We start from the raw sequence: 18,830 nt of genomic DNA, 5'->3' as shown, positions 1-18,830 counted from the left end.
AACTGTGCTCCCCCTAATGAACTAATTCACTTGCATTGTACAAAATTGTGCTCCCCCTAATGAACTAATTCACTTGCATTGTACAAAATTGTGCTCCCCCTAATGAACTGATTGACTTAGTGTATAGTACAAAACTGTGCTCCACCTAATGAACTGATTGACTTGTATAGTACAAAATTGTGCTCCCCCTAATGAACTAATTCACTTGCATTGTACAAAATTGTGCTCCCTCTAATGAACTAATTCACTTGTATAGTACAAAATTGTGCTCCCCCTAATGAACCGATTGACTTGTATAGTACAGAACTGTGCTCCCCCTAATGAACTAATTCACTTGCATTGTACAAAATTATGCTCCCCCTAATGAACTGATTGACTTGTCTAGTACAAAATTGTGCTCCCCCTAATGAACTGATTGACTTGTATAGAACAAAATTATGCTCACTCTGTTGAATTCCTCGATTGGATTGGTAAACGTCCAGAGGTGAGTTTTGTACTGTCCAAGCCTGACTGCTATCAGCTCGTTCCCGCGGTAGTAAAACACTGGTCTGGAAGTAACAATGTCACCTGACACAGTAATACCCTCGAAATCTTTGCATCATCATATCAATTGGGAAGCATGCTTGGCTACGGATCAATTAATTACGGTAAATTAGTTAAATGCAACATGACTTGTGAATGAGTTTGATTTACAAAATCTATATTGATGTGAATTATGTCTATATTATAACTTTCATCCTCAAGTTCAATTTGAAAAGAGTACCTGAATATTTACATTGACAATAATGCTGACGTAAAACAACTTCAAAGGTCTGGGCTGGGCAAACAAAAGTCTGGGTATACATGCTTGTGAAACTGAAAGATCAGGCTTTTTATATGTACACGTTTATATAACAATGAATCGAATGCAATAAGGACTGTTATATTTTGGCTATACTGGCGATTAGAACATGAAATTTGGTTTGAACTAGAGACCGATAGGTGGAGAGTTTAAACCAAATTTCATGTTCTAATCACCAGTATATAGACACGAAAAACAACGTACTATCCCCATTCTAACACACCTTAACAAATACACTACACTAATATGGTTAGAAACATTGTATTTCTTTGCTACAAGTACATAGTAAAGTACCCTGTGACCTGTGTTGGTGACGTGTCATTCTGCAGTGGACTGACCAATCAGAAAGAAGCTTTCAAAAGTCGATCATTTGGCTCCGCCCATACTGGCGAGCACTTGATCTGTATGTTGACGAGGCAGCTTATTTGATTGTTAGTGAACGTCCTCTTACCAAAGTTTATATGACACAATTGGAATAATATTGACCAAATTCTTACATTTCCATGCCATTATATGCATGCCGATCTGTGCGTATCGACAATATCGATGACTATTTGTTTAGATTTGTGAAGAGTTTTATGCAAAATTTATGGGACACCTGTGAAATGTTTCATTTGATTTCAGATCTAACTATATATATAGATGCCTTCACACGGATGGAATGATCATTTCAGTTATAAATGGAGGAAAGAACAAGGAATGTTTATTTTTTACTTTTTATTGGTCCTTTCTGTTCTGTTGCCTGCTAGCCTTATCAGTAGGATTTCGCTAAGACTGGCAAGCTTGACGCCATATTGTTTTGGTTAGGAATGGGGCGTGGCTTAAGTGCGATGGGAGGAGCTTAATTAACACGATTGATCATGATTCTGTCACAGATTAGAACATGGTCGGTATCCAATCAAAACACGCATTGCAAACGAATCGTGTTAAATTACATTGAGACAATTTCCAAGAGAGGGTAATTTTATCACTGCTTCCATTGGGATCAACCCACGACCACCAGTCTGACGATTGAGCTAAAGAGAAATTTCTTCTAGCTTGAAACTAGAAGGCAATGTAATCCAAAGTATAATTTAAATCTGCCACACTGAAATACCTAAGGATGCAATTCCAGTGCAAGAAAACAGTATGGTTTAATTCATTGGCAAGATCAGTCCTGTAAGTCTTATACTGGAGACTACCTATTAAAGCACAGGTATAGTGAGTATTCTACACACCTCTGGACTACAGCGTTGTTAACGAGAGTAGAGCGCAGGCTGATGCCATCTATAGGTCTGTCTGTTGGGACCTTGACGCCAGCCAGGTCCAGAAGGGTGGTGTACAGATCCATAGTTGACCCCACCTGATGAGACACCTGTAGGGAAACCAATCCAAACACAGGTGTAATTTACACTAATACACAATTTCTATAATCACCCAGTTTTCCTGAATAACCATTTTCGTGATTCAAATAACTTTTCAACAGTTTGAATATTTGAAAGAAGTTTTATGTTCTATAGATAATTTTGTTTAGGAAAGAGTTTGTGAGAGGGTGAAAATATCAATTTTTTTCCATATCCATAAACAGAATCAAACTAATTTGTCAATTACTGGTACCAACACCCACACTGTAGATTCTACATGAATAGTAGCCTACCTCTGCTCATCTCTTATAAAAATGTGACTTACCTGTCCTGCTGGTATTGTCCCCGGCCACCAGGCTATGGCTGGCTCCCTCACACCTCCCTCAAATGTTGTCTGCTTCCCACACAGGAACGGCCCATTACTGCCCGCTAACATAAAACATATCACTTTTTAATCTTTTTTAAACTAACAGAAACTCTGTTGTGTATTACCTCAAAAATAAACAAATTCACTGCAACATAGTTCTGTTACAATCTTTGCGATATACAATGTGTCAAACCTTCATGATCTTTACAATCTCAGCCACATATAATACCTTAAACCATCATTATTTCTCAATCTCTGAGAAATACAATGTGTCAAACCTTCATGATCTTTACAATCTCAGCAACATATAGATGCTCAACCATCATTATCATAACAATCTCTGAGCATATTATGTATTAACCGTTCATGAACTCTCTATGCTTATAACCACATACTCGTTAATCTGCAACCTTCAAACATCCACACTTCGATGACTATCATATTCTCTACCCTCTAAGGCTGATGGCCCCTTTACCCTAATTGATAGTAAATATATCGATGAACTACAAACCTCAAACACTCATGTGACCATCCTAATCTCCATGACCTATTAACAAAATCCATGATATCCATGAGCTAAATGACGCTCACATTTTTCTGAATGTCGCAATATTTAGCCTCTAAACCTTTTCTGGATTTCTGAACGTACCTGAAGTTTTGGCATAAGTTGCTGCTCCATTGTCTGATGTGAAAAAAACGAATGTGTTCTTCTCAATGTCTAGCAGCTTCAGTGTCTTCAAAATCTCACCCACTGCATAGTCAAGTTCCCGCACTGCATCTCCGTACCTCAACAAAAGCAAGAATACATTCTATCAAGATAACCCTTCTCCCTTTTTGAAGTGAAAGTGTCATATTTTGGTAATTATGAGTTTGTTTTGAAGAATATGCTCCATTTTAATATCGACTCAAAATTTCTTGGACTAAGAAAGGTCAAAAAACCAAAAGGCACTTTCTGCTGTGTGATTGATACCCTGGAAGGTAGTCACTTCTCAGGTGCCATTTCCATCACAACGTAAAATTTCTTGAGATCAGAAATTAACAAGAGGCCTTAATAGCTCACCCAGAATTCATTATTTTAATTTTAAACCAGTCGAATACCATACACTTTTATCAAGTGTATATGGATTCTTTAGAAGAACTTGTTCCAAGTTTTTGACATATTTGACCCCTGTGACCTCAAATAAAGCTCTAGGTCATATTTGTTAGCAAACGTTTTCCGGCTTCATCCAATCTAAATAACTGTCAAATATCGTGACTCTAAGCCTTTTAGTTCTTCAGAATAAGTTGTGATAGTTTTTTTAAATGTCTGACCTTGAATAGTCAGTCAAGGTCTGTGGTTTTTTTCACCATTTCTCCAAAACTTGCAAGGCTCCACCCCAGGAAGCTACCAGCCAAATATCGTGGTTCTAGGTCAATTCTTCAGAAGAAGTTGTCAAAGTTTGTGACATATTCAACCTATGTGACCTCAAATATAGACCAAGGTCATATTTTTTCTCAAACCTTGTAAGGCTCCACCTCAGAAAGCTGTCAGCCAAATATCACGACACTAAGCTTAAACCTTTTAGTTCTTTAAAAGAAGTCGCTTGAAATTTTTGACAAATTTGACTTCTGTGACATTGAAAGGAGGTCAAGGTAATTTTGATTTGCAAATGGTGTAGCCCTCCATCCGAGGAATCTACCAGGCAAATATGACTCTAGGTCTTTCAGTTCTGTAGAAGAAGGCGTAAGTTTTTAATATGTTTGACCTCTGTGATCTTGAAAGAAGGTCAAGGTCTTTTTTGTTCAAAAATGTTGTAAGCCTCTATCAATGGAATCTACCAGCCAGATATAATGAATCAAGGCCTTCTGATGCTCAAAAGAAGTCATATAAGTTTTTTACCTTTGTGACATTGAATATAGGTCAAGGTCATATTTATTCACAAACGTTGCAAGGCTCCACCTCAGAAAGCTACCAGCCAAATATCATGACAAGAAGCCTTTTAGTTCTTCAAAAGAAGTCCTTTGAAGTTTTAGACCTACTAGTATTAAAACCATGTGTTCTTAAAAGTTGATCAAGGTCAATTTCATTCAAAAAATTTCTGGGGCTCCATCAGAGTAAGATACCAGCCTTATATCACAAGGCTAGGCCTTTCGGTTCTTCAAAAAAAGTCTTTTGAAACTGAAGACATATCTGACCTCAGTGATATTGAAATAAGGTTGAGGTTATTTTTGTTCACAAACTTTGTTGGTCTCTATCCAAGGAAGCTACCAGCAAAATGTCATGACTGTAGGCTTTTGGTTATTTTTAGAAGAAGTCCTTTAAAGTGAAAGTTGATGACAGATGGACAGACGACATTTGGCTCTTCGGGCTAGTCGAGCTAAAATATCTGTTGGATTAATTTGAAGATAAAATCTGCCTGTAGAGTCAAATATGCCAAAAATGTCAAACGATTTCTTCTGAAGAACCAAATTACTTGAGCCTATTTGGCTGGTAGCTTCAAGGGGTGGAATCGAAGAAAGTTTGAGAAATAATTATCCTGACTTTCATACAAGGTCACAAGGATCAAATATGAAAAAACTTTAACCAGCACCTTCTAAAGAAGACATCAACTTAGCCTAGAGTCATTGTATTTTGCTGGCAGGTTTCTAGGATGGAGTCCAACCAAGTTTGCATATAAACTGGTAATTATCAAACAACAAAAAACGAGGAAAGCTACCTGCCACGTCTGCTGGTCTGGTAGAACTTCTCTGACACATACAACGGATCATGGGTGGCATCTGGGGTCCAATACAGGAAAAATGGCTGACCTCTGAGAGTCTGGTTCTGAATAAACTTAACCCCTTCCTGAAACAGTTGCCAGGTAAAATATCTGACCTTTGTAGTTAAACCTTGAGGGGTAATGTCAATGGAAAACAGGAAAATGTCAAAGGAAGACTGGACATTGTCAATGGGAAGGATTGAAAATGACAAGTAATTGCTTGAAATATCAGAGAAAAACATGAAAACTGGAAAATGCTTGAAAATTTGAATAATATTCAATATATTGTAGATAATGTGAAAACAGCTAGGGCTGGTAATAGCTCAACTTTTGTTGGAAAATCATTAAGAATATGTCATGACAAAAAGAAATGCTCATCAAATCGGGAAAATGTTTAGGACATTCACATTATTCTTGTATCCTATCAATCTGATTGAATTTGCTTAACTTTTACTGAAGTAGATCTGTCAAGTTTTCAAACCCAAAACATGGAAAATGGATAAGAACGGTAATGAACTTACATCCAGATACATGAGAGTTAAGTTGGACAGCCCCGTATTTTTGTCTATGATAAACTGCTCGTAGTACCTACAACGACACAAAGTAAAGAATTTATCATAAACTGTTCATTGTAACTTACATCGACAATTGTACCTTACAACCATAACAAATACAGAATTAATCACAAACTGCTCATAGTAACTTACAACCACGACCAATACAGAATTTATCACAAACTGCCAGACTTTGTTTCTCATTATTTGCTTGGTCATAGCTTTATAAAGAGACCAATCATTCTTGGAACATTGCAACAAAAAGTATCACTTTGATGATATCCATTGGTTACCAGACTTCCAACTGGTAACCAGGAGTTAGATTGGATAAAATAGGTTTACCTGCCAGACATTTCTGCATCTCTGTAGACAGGTATGTTTGGTGTGTTAATATCATCGTAGGGTCCAAAGTGACAGTTGGGGGCACCAAACCACTCATGGAAGCCATGTTTGAGCGGTAGGTACTGGGGGCGGTGTCCCAAATGCCTGTAGAAGTATTGTGAAACACTTCAACAACTAGAAAATGTCTGTAAAACATGAATGCCCCCGCCGCCATTTGAAATTAGTTCAGTGTTTGATGTTCTATAAATAGTTGCCAAGTGTTTACATTGAATCCGGACGGACGGGACAGGACGGGATGGGATGGACATGGGCAACACTATATGCCCCCCATTTTGTGGCAGGGGCATAAAAACAAATAATTACACTTGAAACATTCAATTTTTAAAGAGATATTTTTTCTGACTGTATTTTTTGTCAGCATAATTATCTTATATCTTCATGCTATTTTCAGATTGTGAAGTGTTAATTCAGAAAATGCTAGCGGTATATTATAAGGGAATTGACAGTTTGATAGCACTGTAACCTTGTATGTATGTGATAATAAAGAAACATGCAATGGTTCTATTTCACTGGTGAATGCAAGTTTTACCATACAGAATTTGAATGGATGCTTAACATCTTTTCATCTACTTACCATTTACCAACGATCTTGTTACGGTACCCAGCCTCTCCCAATAGTTCCGATAAGAGAATTTCTGAGTCTGGAATGCCTCCCATAATGATCTGAGGGGTGTAGGCTGTAATATATAATATGTAACCGATGTCTGGTATATCCTTTAATGATCTGAGGAGTGTAGGCTGTAATAAATAATATGTAACCGATGTCTGGTATATCCTTTAATGATGTGAGGGGTGTAGGCTGTAATATAGTGTGGGCCCTGTCTATAGCAACCACTGTCTGGTATATCCCATATTGATGTGAGGGGTGTAGGCTGTGATATACAGTAAGGAGGCTGTCTATAGCAACCACTGTCTGGTATATCCCATAATGATGTGAGGGGTGTAGGCTGTGATATACAGTAAGGAGGCTGTCTATAGCAACCACTGTCTGGTATATCCTTTAATGATGTGAGGGGTGTAGGCTGTAATATAATGTGGCCCCTGTCTATAGCAACCACTGTCTGGTATATCCTGAATGATCTGAGGGTGTAGGCTAATAGAATCCATCCCTGATAAGAGGTATGGATAAGGTAGTTCAAACCCAAGGGATAAAGTATTGAGCAGGAGACCCGAGGCTTTGCCGAGGGTCTTTTGCTAAATATTTTATCCCGAGGGTTTGAATTACCTTATCCTTACCTCACATCAGGTATGGATTCTATTTCTTGCCTATTACCTAAAACCTGTAAAAACAGCTGGTCTTCTAGTAAAGACGTAGATTGTCATTTGCATTTCTCATTTGCATATGCAGGACGGATGACAATTGTTAATGACGTCAATGACCCTGACTGAACCCAAAACGTCATAAAATGACGTCACGAATAATAGCGTGATCCTGAAAGGTCACTATAATTCCCCCGCCAGTCTGCGCATGTAAGCGATCTAGACCCGTGGGTCAGATAGAATTTTCCAGCACCGCCGGATATGCGGATATCTCGGTCTAGTATGCAAGAATGTTATATACAGTATGGAGTCTATCCTATAATGATCTGAGGGTGTAGGCTGTTATAAGATCATTACAAGATATACCAGGCTGTTCTATTATAGCAAATACAGTGTTTGGTATATCGTATAATGATCTCAGGGTGTAGACGTTTATATACAGAACAGAACCTGTCTATAGCTACCACGTACATTGAGTCTGGTATAATGTCCTAATGATCTGAGGGGGTATAATGGTATAATGAAGTTTTAGATAATTTCAAAGGCATTACCTAAAATATATTTTTTAAATACATGTACATGTTTTGTTATGAAGTGGGAGGAGGTTTTAAAACCTTACAGTCATGAGCATGGGTGTTGGTTGTGTAGAATCCATTCCTGATTGGCAGACGTCCTGTCAGCAGAGAGGCCCGTGCTGTTACCATGGAGACAAGATGAAAAGTTTAAGCAAAACAATCATCTTCTTAACAAGTGTGACAGATGTTTTCCAAAATGAACTTTTTGTATGACCTACTATGAGTCCTGCTGTACTGCGATAATCAATAACAATAATTAACTTACCCAACAAATAGTTTTCTTTTTGCAAAAACAAACTCTCTGGATAAGCTACATGACACAACTTTTCATATGTGGAACAAAATATCAGGTTGATCTCTTTATTGTTATTTTACCTACTATATATAGTAACACATGCAAGAGTGATTCCTGCTGGAGTAGCTTGTTAATATTACAAGTAACTATTACATAGCTCACTATTGGTACATTAGTACAACCACTACTACACAGCTTACTGCTACCTCTGTATATTATATTGTTGTAGACATATAAGAAATATTACATGGAGAGCAGATTGGGTTTGCAGAGTAGAAGTCTGGAAATAGCATCCCCTCAGCAGCCATTTTGTCGAGGTTTGGTGTTTCTTTGTTTGGTTCTCCAAACACTCCCAGGTCGCCCCATCCCATCTGCCAAAGAGCAATCATAATATGTATATTTTCCTTTTATTTAAAAACATATTTTACTCAATACATGATTTTCAAATTTACCACCTTGCCAAATAATTTCATATTCAATGTAAAAAGTATCTACATGTCTAAATGGGTGTGTTTTGTGTATTTTATGTGTTTGTAACGGTTAAGTTTAACTTGCTGTGTGTACTGAGACATATTGGAGTAAAATGTGAAATATCAAAGCAATATTTCTGTTACATACAACTTTATCAATCATATATTTTCACAAACAATTCAAGGAGGGGTGAGAGTAGACACACCAGGGGATAATGAGGGCAGACATACCAGGAATGATGAGGGCAGACATACCAGGGATAATGAGGGCAGACATACCAGGGATGATGAGGGCAGACATACCAGGGATAATGAGGTCAGACATACCAGGGATAATGAGGTCAGACATACCAGGGATGATGAGGGCAGACATACATGTACCAGGGATGATAAGGGCAGACATGGCAGAGTGATGAGGGCACACATACCAGGGATGATAAGGGCAGACAGGTCAGAGTGATGAAGGCAAACACACCGGGGATGATAAGGGCAGACATGTCAGAGTGTTGAAGGCAAACACACCAGGGATGATAAGGGCAGCCATGTCAGAGTGATGAGGGCAGACACACCAGGGATGATAAGGGCAGACATGTCGGAGTGATGAAGGCAGAGATACCAGGGATGATAAGGGCAGACATGGCAGAGTGATGAGGGCAAACATACCAGGGATAATAAGGGCAGACATGTCAGCGTGATGAGGGCAGACACACCAGGGATGATGTTGACAGACATACCACAGGATAATGAGGGCAGACATACCAGGGGATGATGAGGGCAGAAAAACCAGGAATGATCTGAGCAGACATACTAGGGATGATATAAGGGCAGACATGTCAGAGTGATGAGGGAAGACATACCAGGGATGATGTTGACAGACATACCAGGGGATAATGAGGGCAGACATACCAGGGATAATGGGGGCAGACATACCAGGAATGATGAGGGCAGGCATACCAGGGATAATGAGGGCAGACATACAAGGGATAATGAGGGCAGACACACCAGGAATGATGAGGGCAGACATACCAGGGGATTATGAGGCCATATATGCGAGGGATAATAAGGGCAGACATACCCTAGATAATGAGGGCAGACATACCAGGGGATGATGAGGGCAGAAAAACCAGGAATGATCTGAGCAGACATACTAGGGATGATGAGACATGTCAGAGTGATGAGGGCAGCCATACATGTACCAGGGATGATAAGGGCAGACATAGGGGATAATGAGGGCAGACATACCAGCGATGATGAGGGCAGACATACCAGGGAATTATGACGCCATATATACGGATAAGGGCAGACATGTCAGAGTGAGGAGGGCAGACATACCAGGGATGAAAAGGGCAGACATGTCAGAGTGATGAGGACAGACATAACAGGGATGATAAGGGCAGACATGTCGGAGTGATGAAGGCAGAGATACCAGGGATGATAAGGGCAGACATGGCAGAGTGATGAGGGCACACATACCAGGGATGATAAGGGCAGACAGGTCAGAGTGATGAAGGCAAACACACCGGGGATGATAAGGGCAGACATGTCAGAGGGATGAGGGCAGACATACCAGGGATAATGACGGCACCCATACCAGGAATGATAAGGGAAGACATACCAGGGATGATGAGAACAGATATAAATGTACCAGGGATGATGAGGGCAGACATACCAAGGATGATAAGGACAGTAGGAATGATGAGGGCAGACATACCAGGGGATTATGAGGCCATATATGCGAGGGATAATAAGGGCAGACATACCATAGATGCAGACATACCAAGGATGATAAGGACAGAAGGAATGATGAGGGCAGACATACCAGGGGATTATGATAAGGGCAGACATGTCAGAGTTATGAGGGCAGACATACCAGGGATAATAAGGGCAGACATGTCCGAGTGATGAGGGCAGACATACCAGGAATGATAAGGCCAGACATGTCAGAGTGATGAGGGCAGACATACCAGGGATGATGTTGACAGACATACCACAGGATAATGAGGGCAGACATACCAGGAATGATGAGGGCAGACATACCAGGGATAATGAGGGCAGACATACCAGGAATGATGAGGGAAGACATACCAGGGATGATGAGAACAGATATAAATGTACCAGGGATGATGAGGGCAGACATACCAGAGATAATGAGGGCAGACATACAAGGGATAATGAGGGCAGACACACCAGGAATGATGAGGGCAGACATACCAGGGGATTATGAGGCCAGATATACGAGCGATAATAAGGGCAGACATACCACAGATAATGAGGGGAGACATACCAGGGGATGATGAGGGCAGAAAAACCAGGAATGATCTGAGCAGACATACTAGGGATGATGAGGGCAGACATACCAAGGATGATAAGGACAGTCATATCAGGGGTGATGAGGGCAGACATACTAGGGATGATAAGGACAGTCATACCATGGATGATAAGGGAAGACATACCAGGAATGATGAGGACAGACAAACTAGTAATGCTGAGGGCATACACACCAGGGATGATGAGGGCAGATATACCAGGGATGATGAGGTCAGACATACCAGGGATGATGAGGGCAGACATACCAGGGAATTATGACGCCATATATACGAGGGATAATAAGGGCAGACATACCACAGATAATGAGGGCAGACATACCAGGGGATAATGAGGGCAGACATACAAGGGATAATGAGGGCAGACATACCAGGGATGATGAGAACAGATATACATGTACCAGGGATGATGAGGGCAGACATACATGTACCAGGGATGATGAGACCAGACAAACCAGGGATGATGAGTTCAGACATACTAGGAATTCAGAGAGCATACAAACCAGGGATGATGAGGGCAGACATACTAGGAATTCTGAGAGCACACACACCAGGGATGATGAGGGCAGACATATCAGTGTGAAGGCAGACAAACCAGGGATGGTGAGGGCATACATATCAGAGGTGAGGGCAGAAATACCAGAGGAGATGGTAGACATACCAGGGATGAGGGCAGACATATCACAGGTGAGGGTAGACATTCCAGGGAAGAGGGAAGAAATACCAAGGGAGAGGTTAGACACACCAAGGAGGAGGGCAAACATACTGGGGATGAGGGCAGACATACCAGGGGTGATGATAGACATACTAGGGGTGATGAGGGCAGACATACTGGACTGAGGGTAGGCATACCAGGGGTGGAGGTAAATCCTCATTGAACTGGGGATCAGGGCAGACATATCACAGATGAGGGCAGACATACCAGGGGATTATGAGGGCAGACATACAATGGATGATGAGGGCAGACATACCAGGGGATTATGAGGCCAGATATGCGAGGGATAATAAGGGCAGACATACCATAGATAATGAGGGCAGACATACCAGGGGATGATGAGGGCAGAAAAACCAGGAATGATCTGAGCAGACATACTCGGGATGATGAGGGCAGACATACCAAGGATGATAAGGACAGTCATATCAGGGGTGATGAGGGCAGACATACTAGGGATGATAAGGGCAGACATACCAGGAATGATGAGGGCAGGACATGCCAAGGGAGAGGTTAAACATACCGGTGGTGAGGGTAGGCATACTAGGGGAGAGGGCAGACATACCAGGTTAGAGATCAGCCATACCAGGAATGAGGACAAACACACCAGGGTTGAGGGCAGACATACTAGGGAAGAGGGCAGACATACCAGGTTAGAGATCAGCCATACCAGGAATGAGGACAAACACACCAGGGTTGAGGGCAGACATACTAGAGGAGAGGGCAGACATACCAGGTTAGAGATCAGACCTACCAGGCATGGTGAGGGAAGACATGAGGGGATAGGGTAAACATTCAGGGATTTATATTACAGCATTTTGAGGTTTATCTGAGCTGAAACAGACAAGTTCTTTTTTTAGAGATATTTATATGCTCATATATGCAGGTATTGATATATCTAGGCTAAGAAAGGTATGATATTCAAGATATTATCAAACACATGAATAATAAAGTTGGACTGCCATGTGACTAAATTCTTTATATTGATTTTTGTACATGTGACAATGACAAAAAGATAAATCCTATTGATCAAGAAGTTTCCAAGCTTTTTTATTTACATGTGTGTGTGTGATTCAGGGAATCATCACAGCAGCCTGTCACAAACTCTAATCATGTCAGTGGTGATGGTATGTATCGTGTATAGAGCTCTAACTGGCAAAACCTTTGTGTGTATTTTAAATTTGTAGACTAAAACATTGCTAATGCCAATATCAGGAGATTACTCTTTTGTATTTACTTTGTTGAATTTTTTAGTCTATATATAAAAGAAATGTGAGCAGCATAAGAGATAAAATAGGTCGCTGCTCAAACTTGTTTTGCTTTAAATCTATTCTATATGTTATCATCAATACCTCATTTGTGTGTTTTGAATATATAAATATTCTAAGGTCAGTCAAATGAAACTGTCTGCAATGTTGGTAGTAATAAACTATATAAAATACACAGTAAAGTATATGTACAACTTGTAGTTGAGCAGAACCCAGACAGTCCTGAAACATACTTCACCAGACACCATATAAAACATTTAAATTAGTTTAAACCCTTGTTTCATTCTTTCTTAATAACTTTTAAATCTGAACGACTGGAAATTTTCTAGACTGATGAGATTCTACTGCACACAGAAATCAGTGTTCAGCATGATGAGATTATACTGCACACAGAAATCAGTGTCCAGAATGATGAGATTCTACTGCACACAGAATTCACTGTCCAGCATTATGAAATTCTACTGCACACAGAAATCAGTGTCCAGCATGATGAGATTCTACTGCACACAGAAATCAGTGTCCAGCATGATGGGGTTCTACTGCACACAGATATCAGTGTCCAGCATGATGAGATTCTACTGCATACAGAAATCAGTGTCCAGAATGATGAGATTCTACTGCACACAGAATTCAGTGTCCAGCATGATGAGATTCTACTGCACACATAAATCAGTGTCCAGCATGATGGGATTCTACTGCACACAGAAATCAGTGTCCAGAATGATGAGATTCTACTGCATACAGAAATCAGTGTCCAGCATAATGAGATTCTACTGCATACATAAATCAGTGTCCAGCATGATGAGATTCTACTGCACACAGAAATCAGTGTCCAGAATGATGAGATTCTACTGCACACAGAAATCATTGTCCAGAATGATGAGATTCTACTGCACACAGAAAACAAATTTTCTAGACTGATGAGATTCTACTGCACACAGAAATCAGTGTCCAGCATGATGGGGTTCTACTGCACACAGATATCAGTGTCCAGCATGATGAGATTCTACTGCACACAGAAATCAGCGTCCAGAATGATGAGATTCTACTGCACACAGAAAACAAATTTTCTAGACTGATGTGATTCAACTGCACACAGAAAACAAATTTTCTAGACTGATGAGATTCTAATGCACACAGAAATCAGTGTCCAGAAGGATGGGATTCTACTGCACACAGAAATCAGTGTCCAGAAGGATGGGATTCTACTGCACACAGAAATCAGAGTCCAGAATGATGAGATTCTACTGCACACAGAAATCATTGTCCAGAATGATGAGATTCTACTGCACACAAAAATCAGTGTCCAGCATGATGAGATTCTACTGCACACAGAATTCAGTGTCCAGCATGATGAGATTCTACTGCATACAGAAATCAGCGTCCAGCATAATGAGATTCTACTGCATACATAAATCAGTGTCCAGCATGAAGAGATTCTACTGCACACAGAAATCAGTGTCCAGAAGGATGGGATTCTACTGCACACAGAAATCAGTGTCCAGAATTATGGGATTCTACTGCACACAGAAATCAGTGTCCAGAATTATGGGATTCTACTGCACACAGAAATCAGTGTCCAGAATTATGGGATTCTACTGCACACAGAAATCAGTGTCCAGAATGATGGGATTCTACTGCACACAGAAATCAGTGTCCAGCATAATGAGATTCTACTGCACACATAAATCAGTGTCCAGCATGATGAGATTCTACTGCATACAGAAATCAGCGTCCAGCATAATGAGATTCTACTGCATACATAAATCAGTGTCCAGCATGCTGAGATTCTACTGCACACAGAAATCAGTGTCCAGAATGTTGGGATTCTACTGCATACAGAAATCAGTGTCCAGCATAATGAGATTCTACTGCACACAGAAATCAGTGTTCAGCATGATGAGATTCTACTGCACACAGAAATCAGCGTCCAGAATGATGAGATTCTACTGCACACAGAAAACAAATTTTCTAGACTGATGTGATTCAACTGCACACAGAAAACAAATTTTCTAGACTGATGAGATTCTAATGCACACAGAAATCAGTGTCCAGAAGGATGGGATTCTACTGCACACAGAAATCAGAGTCCAGAATGATGAGATTCTACTGCACACAGAAAACAAATTTTCTAGACTGATGAGATTCTACTGCACACAGAAATCAGTGTCCAGCATGATGGGGTTCTACTGCACACAGATATCAGTGTCCAGCATGATGAGATTCTACTGCACACAGAAATCAGGGTCCAGAATGATGAGATTCTACTGCACACAGAAATCAGCGTCCAGAATGATGAGATTCTACTGCACACAGAATTCAGTGTCCAGAATGATGAGATTCTATAGAACATAGAAATCAGTGTCCAGCATGATAAGATTTTACTGCACACAGAAAATAGTGTCCAGAATGATGAGATTCTACTGCACACAGAAATCAGTGTTCAGCATGATGAGATTATACTGCACACAGAAATCAGTGTCCAGAATGCTGAGATTCTACTGCACCCAGAAATCAGTGTCCAGAATGATGATATTCTACTGCACACAGAAATCAGTGTCCAGAAGGATGAGATTCTACTGCACACAGAAAACAAATTTTCTAGACTGATGTGATTCAACTGCACACAGAAAACAAATTTTCTAGACTGCTGAGATTCTACTGCACACAGAAATCAGTGTTCAGCATGATGAGATTCTACTGCACACAGAAACCAGTGTCCAGAATGATGAGATTCTACTGCACACAAAAATCAGTGTCCAGCATGATGAGATTCTACTGCTCACAGAAATCAGTGTTCAGCATGATGAGATTCTACTGCACACAGAAATCAGTGTCCAGAATGATGAGATTCTATAGAACATAAAAATCAGTGTCCAGAATGATGAGATTCTACTGCACACAGAAAACAAATTGTCTAGAATGATGGGATTCTACTGTACACAGAAATCAGTGTCCAGAATGATGAGATTCTATAGAACATAGAAATCAGTGTCCAGAATTATGAGATTCTACTGCACACAAAAATCAGTGTCCAGCATAATGAGATTCTACTGCATACATAAATCAGTGTCCAGAATGATGATATTCTACTGCACACAGAAATCAGTGTCCAGCCTGATGGGATTGTACTGCACACAGAAATCAGTGTCCAGAATGACGAGATTCTACTGCACACAGAAATCAGTGTCCAGCATGATGAGACTCTACTGCACACAAAAATCAGTGTCTAGCATGATGAGATTCTACTGCACACAGAAATCATTTTCCAGAATGATGAGATTCTATAGAACATAGAAATCAGTGTCCAGAATTATGAGATTCTACTGCACACAAAAATCAGTGTCCAGCATGATGAGATTCTACTGCACACAGAAAACAGTGTCCAGCATAATGAGATTCTACTGCACACAGAAATCAGTGTCCAGACAGAATGATGAGATTCTACTGCACACAAAAATCAGTGTCCAGCATGATGAGATTCTACTGCACACAGAAATCATTGTCCAGAATGATGAGATTCTACTGCACACAAAAATCAGTGTCCAGCATAATGAGATTCTACTGCAGACATAAATCAGTGTCCAGAATGATGAGATTCTACTGCACACAGAAAACAATTTTTCTAGACTGATGAGGTGCATGTTCATAGTCACAACAAAGTTCTCTGAACTAAACAGGTTCCATTGTACAAAGAAACTTGAGTGTCCTGGCTAGAGGTTCCATTGTACACAGAAACTAAAGTGTCCTGACTAAAAAGGTTCCAGTGTATACAGAAAACATAAGTGTCCTGACTAAAAAGGATTTACTGTAAATAAAAACTTAAGTGTCTTGACTAAAGAGGTTCGATTAAACACAGAAACTAAAGTGTCCTGAATAAATAGATTCCATTTACACAGAAACTAAAGTGTCCTGACTAAAGAAGTTCCATTGTACACAGAAACTAAAGTGTCCTGACTAAAGAGGATTTACTGTACATAGAAACTGAAGTGTCCTGAATAAAGAGGTTCCATTGTACACTAAAACTAAAGTGTCATGAATAAAGAAGTTCCATTGTACACAGAAACTAAAGTGTCCTGACTTAAGAAGTTCCATTGTACATAGAAACTGAAGTGTCCTGACTAAAGAAGTTCCATTGTACACAGAAACTAAAGGGTCCTGACTAAAGAGGATTTATTGTACATAGAAACTGAAGTGTCTTGACTTAAGAGGTTTCATTGTACAGAGACATAAAAGTGTCTTAACTAAAGAGGTTCCATTATACATGTATGCATACACTAGTATCCAGTTTAACAGTTATTTACATATATTATAATAATGACAACTTTAGGATAACACAGTATTTCAGTACTTTCTCTGAGAACAATCACTCAATTAGGAGAGTGAATAGTAGTTGTCACTATACTAACACTATAAATAGTAGCCCTCCTTAATCTACTGGTGCTCTTATGGACATTCACACTTATTGACAATCTCACTTGACTTGTATTAAAAGCCAGACAGAATGTAAGTGTTTATTACAGCTATACGTAAGCTTTGTCAGCATTCTACCTATAGTGTTGTATACTCTAGTTATTATATGGTGTCCTGTACCTGTACACAATGTTCTATACCCTACAGAACTCTATACATAAGTATGTGTATGTATATGTGGTGTCCTGTACCTGTACACAATGTTCTATACCCTTCAATTTCTCTGGTGATTGATTTTTTAACACTCACATCATCCATTAGCATCACAATGAAGTTCGGTTTCTGTGGTCTATGGCAGCTGACCATCACTAGGACCATACACAGGGTGACCACGGCGACGATGCATCTGTCCATCTTAAGTGTTTATTGTTAGGACAGATGAACTCCATATATACCATTTACAAATCTTGTGACTCAGGCAATCTTAACCACATGACCCGTCATGTGAGTATATACAATAAACTTGTACTTATAGAGGCACCACACAGGAGATTTCATTTTCAATTTCCAATTGAGATAAGAAACACATGCCATTGTAACTCTTGTCTGTTCATTTTTCACAATGTTCTCAGTGTTCAACAAGTAAAACACACGAGAGACTGTATGGGCTTTCAAATCACCCTTTGTCTATCCATTTGTCTGTCCTTCAGCGACGCTTGAAATTTTGAAATTTCGGGGGTGAATGAGTTTGGAGTATGGAATTTAGTAAACTAAGAGTTTGTTATCACTATTTTATCACAAAGTATTAGAGGTTATCCTTCTCAAATTGCACAAGTGTGTTCCCATGGTCCTGTAAGTTTTGCATACTGAATCTTAGGACTGATCAGAAAACCAACTGACCATTTTAATGAGTACTGGAAAAACAAGATGGCCACCAGACAGCCATCTTGTTTTTTTATAGTTCAAGTTAATGTTATCACTTTTTCTTAAGAAGTACTTGATTTCTTGGATTTCTTGCGTTATTAATCGTGGTGTTTTTGGGAGCAAAGACTTAGAACAAGAGGCCCAATGGGCCTGCATCGCTCACCTGGTATTAATCTCACACTTGTAACCTAAAAGCTACAGGCAAAATATCAGTATTAATGACTTATAAGTCATTCAAAACAACCTGTTGAAACATTGTAAATCATTTGACCCATGTGACCTTGATTTTCAAACAAGGTCATTACGTTTAACAAACTTTAAAGCCTTTCATTTCAGCATGCAAC

General features: G+C 39.7%; 1 protein-coding gene across 1 annotated transcript in view; it reads right to left on the bottom strand.

The window, feature by feature from the left end:
* LOC110467289 (N-acetylgalactosamine-6-sulfatase-like) overlaps positions 1-18,046 on the bottom strand; it is a 27,816-nt gene extending 9,770 nt beyond the window's left edge. Inside the window, exons 1-11 of the mRNA XM_021524356.1 lie at positions 17,872-18,046; positions 8,623-8,746; positions 8,125-8,199; positions 6,820-6,922; positions 6,186-6,329; positions 5,811-5,877; positions 5,248-5,375; positions 3,201-3,337; positions 2,510-2,613; positions 2,059-2,195; positions 446-548 (exon numbers count right to left, since the gene is read on the bottom strand). Of these exons, the coding sequence (XP_021380031.1) occupies positions 446-548; positions 2,059-2,195; positions 2,510-2,613; positions 3,201-3,337; positions 5,248-5,375; positions 5,811-5,877; positions 6,186-6,329; positions 6,820-6,922; positions 8,125-8,199; positions 8,623-8,746; positions 17,872-17,976 (1,227 nt within the window). The 5' untranslated portion in view covers positions 17,977-18,046. The remainder of the gene's footprint in view (positions 1-445; positions 549-2,058; positions 2,196-2,509; positions 2,614-3,200; positions 3,338-5,247; positions 5,376-5,810; positions 5,878-6,185; positions 6,330-6,819; positions 6,923-8,124; positions 8,200-8,622; positions 8,747-17,871) is intronic.
* Between the last annotated feature and the right edge of the window lie 784 nt (positions 18,047-18,830).

Source organism: Mizuhopecten yessoensis, unplaced genomic scaffold (genome assembly GCF_002113885.1).
Source record: "Mizuhopecten yessoensis strain PY_sf001 unplaced genomic scaffold, ASM211388v2 scaffold11169, whole genome shotgun sequence".
Classification (NCBI taxonomy): Eukaryota; Metazoa; Mollusca; class Bivalvia; order Pectinida; family Pectinidae; genus Mizuhopecten; species Mizuhopecten yessoensis.
This window is presented reverse-complemented; position numbering and strand designations above follow the sequence as displayed.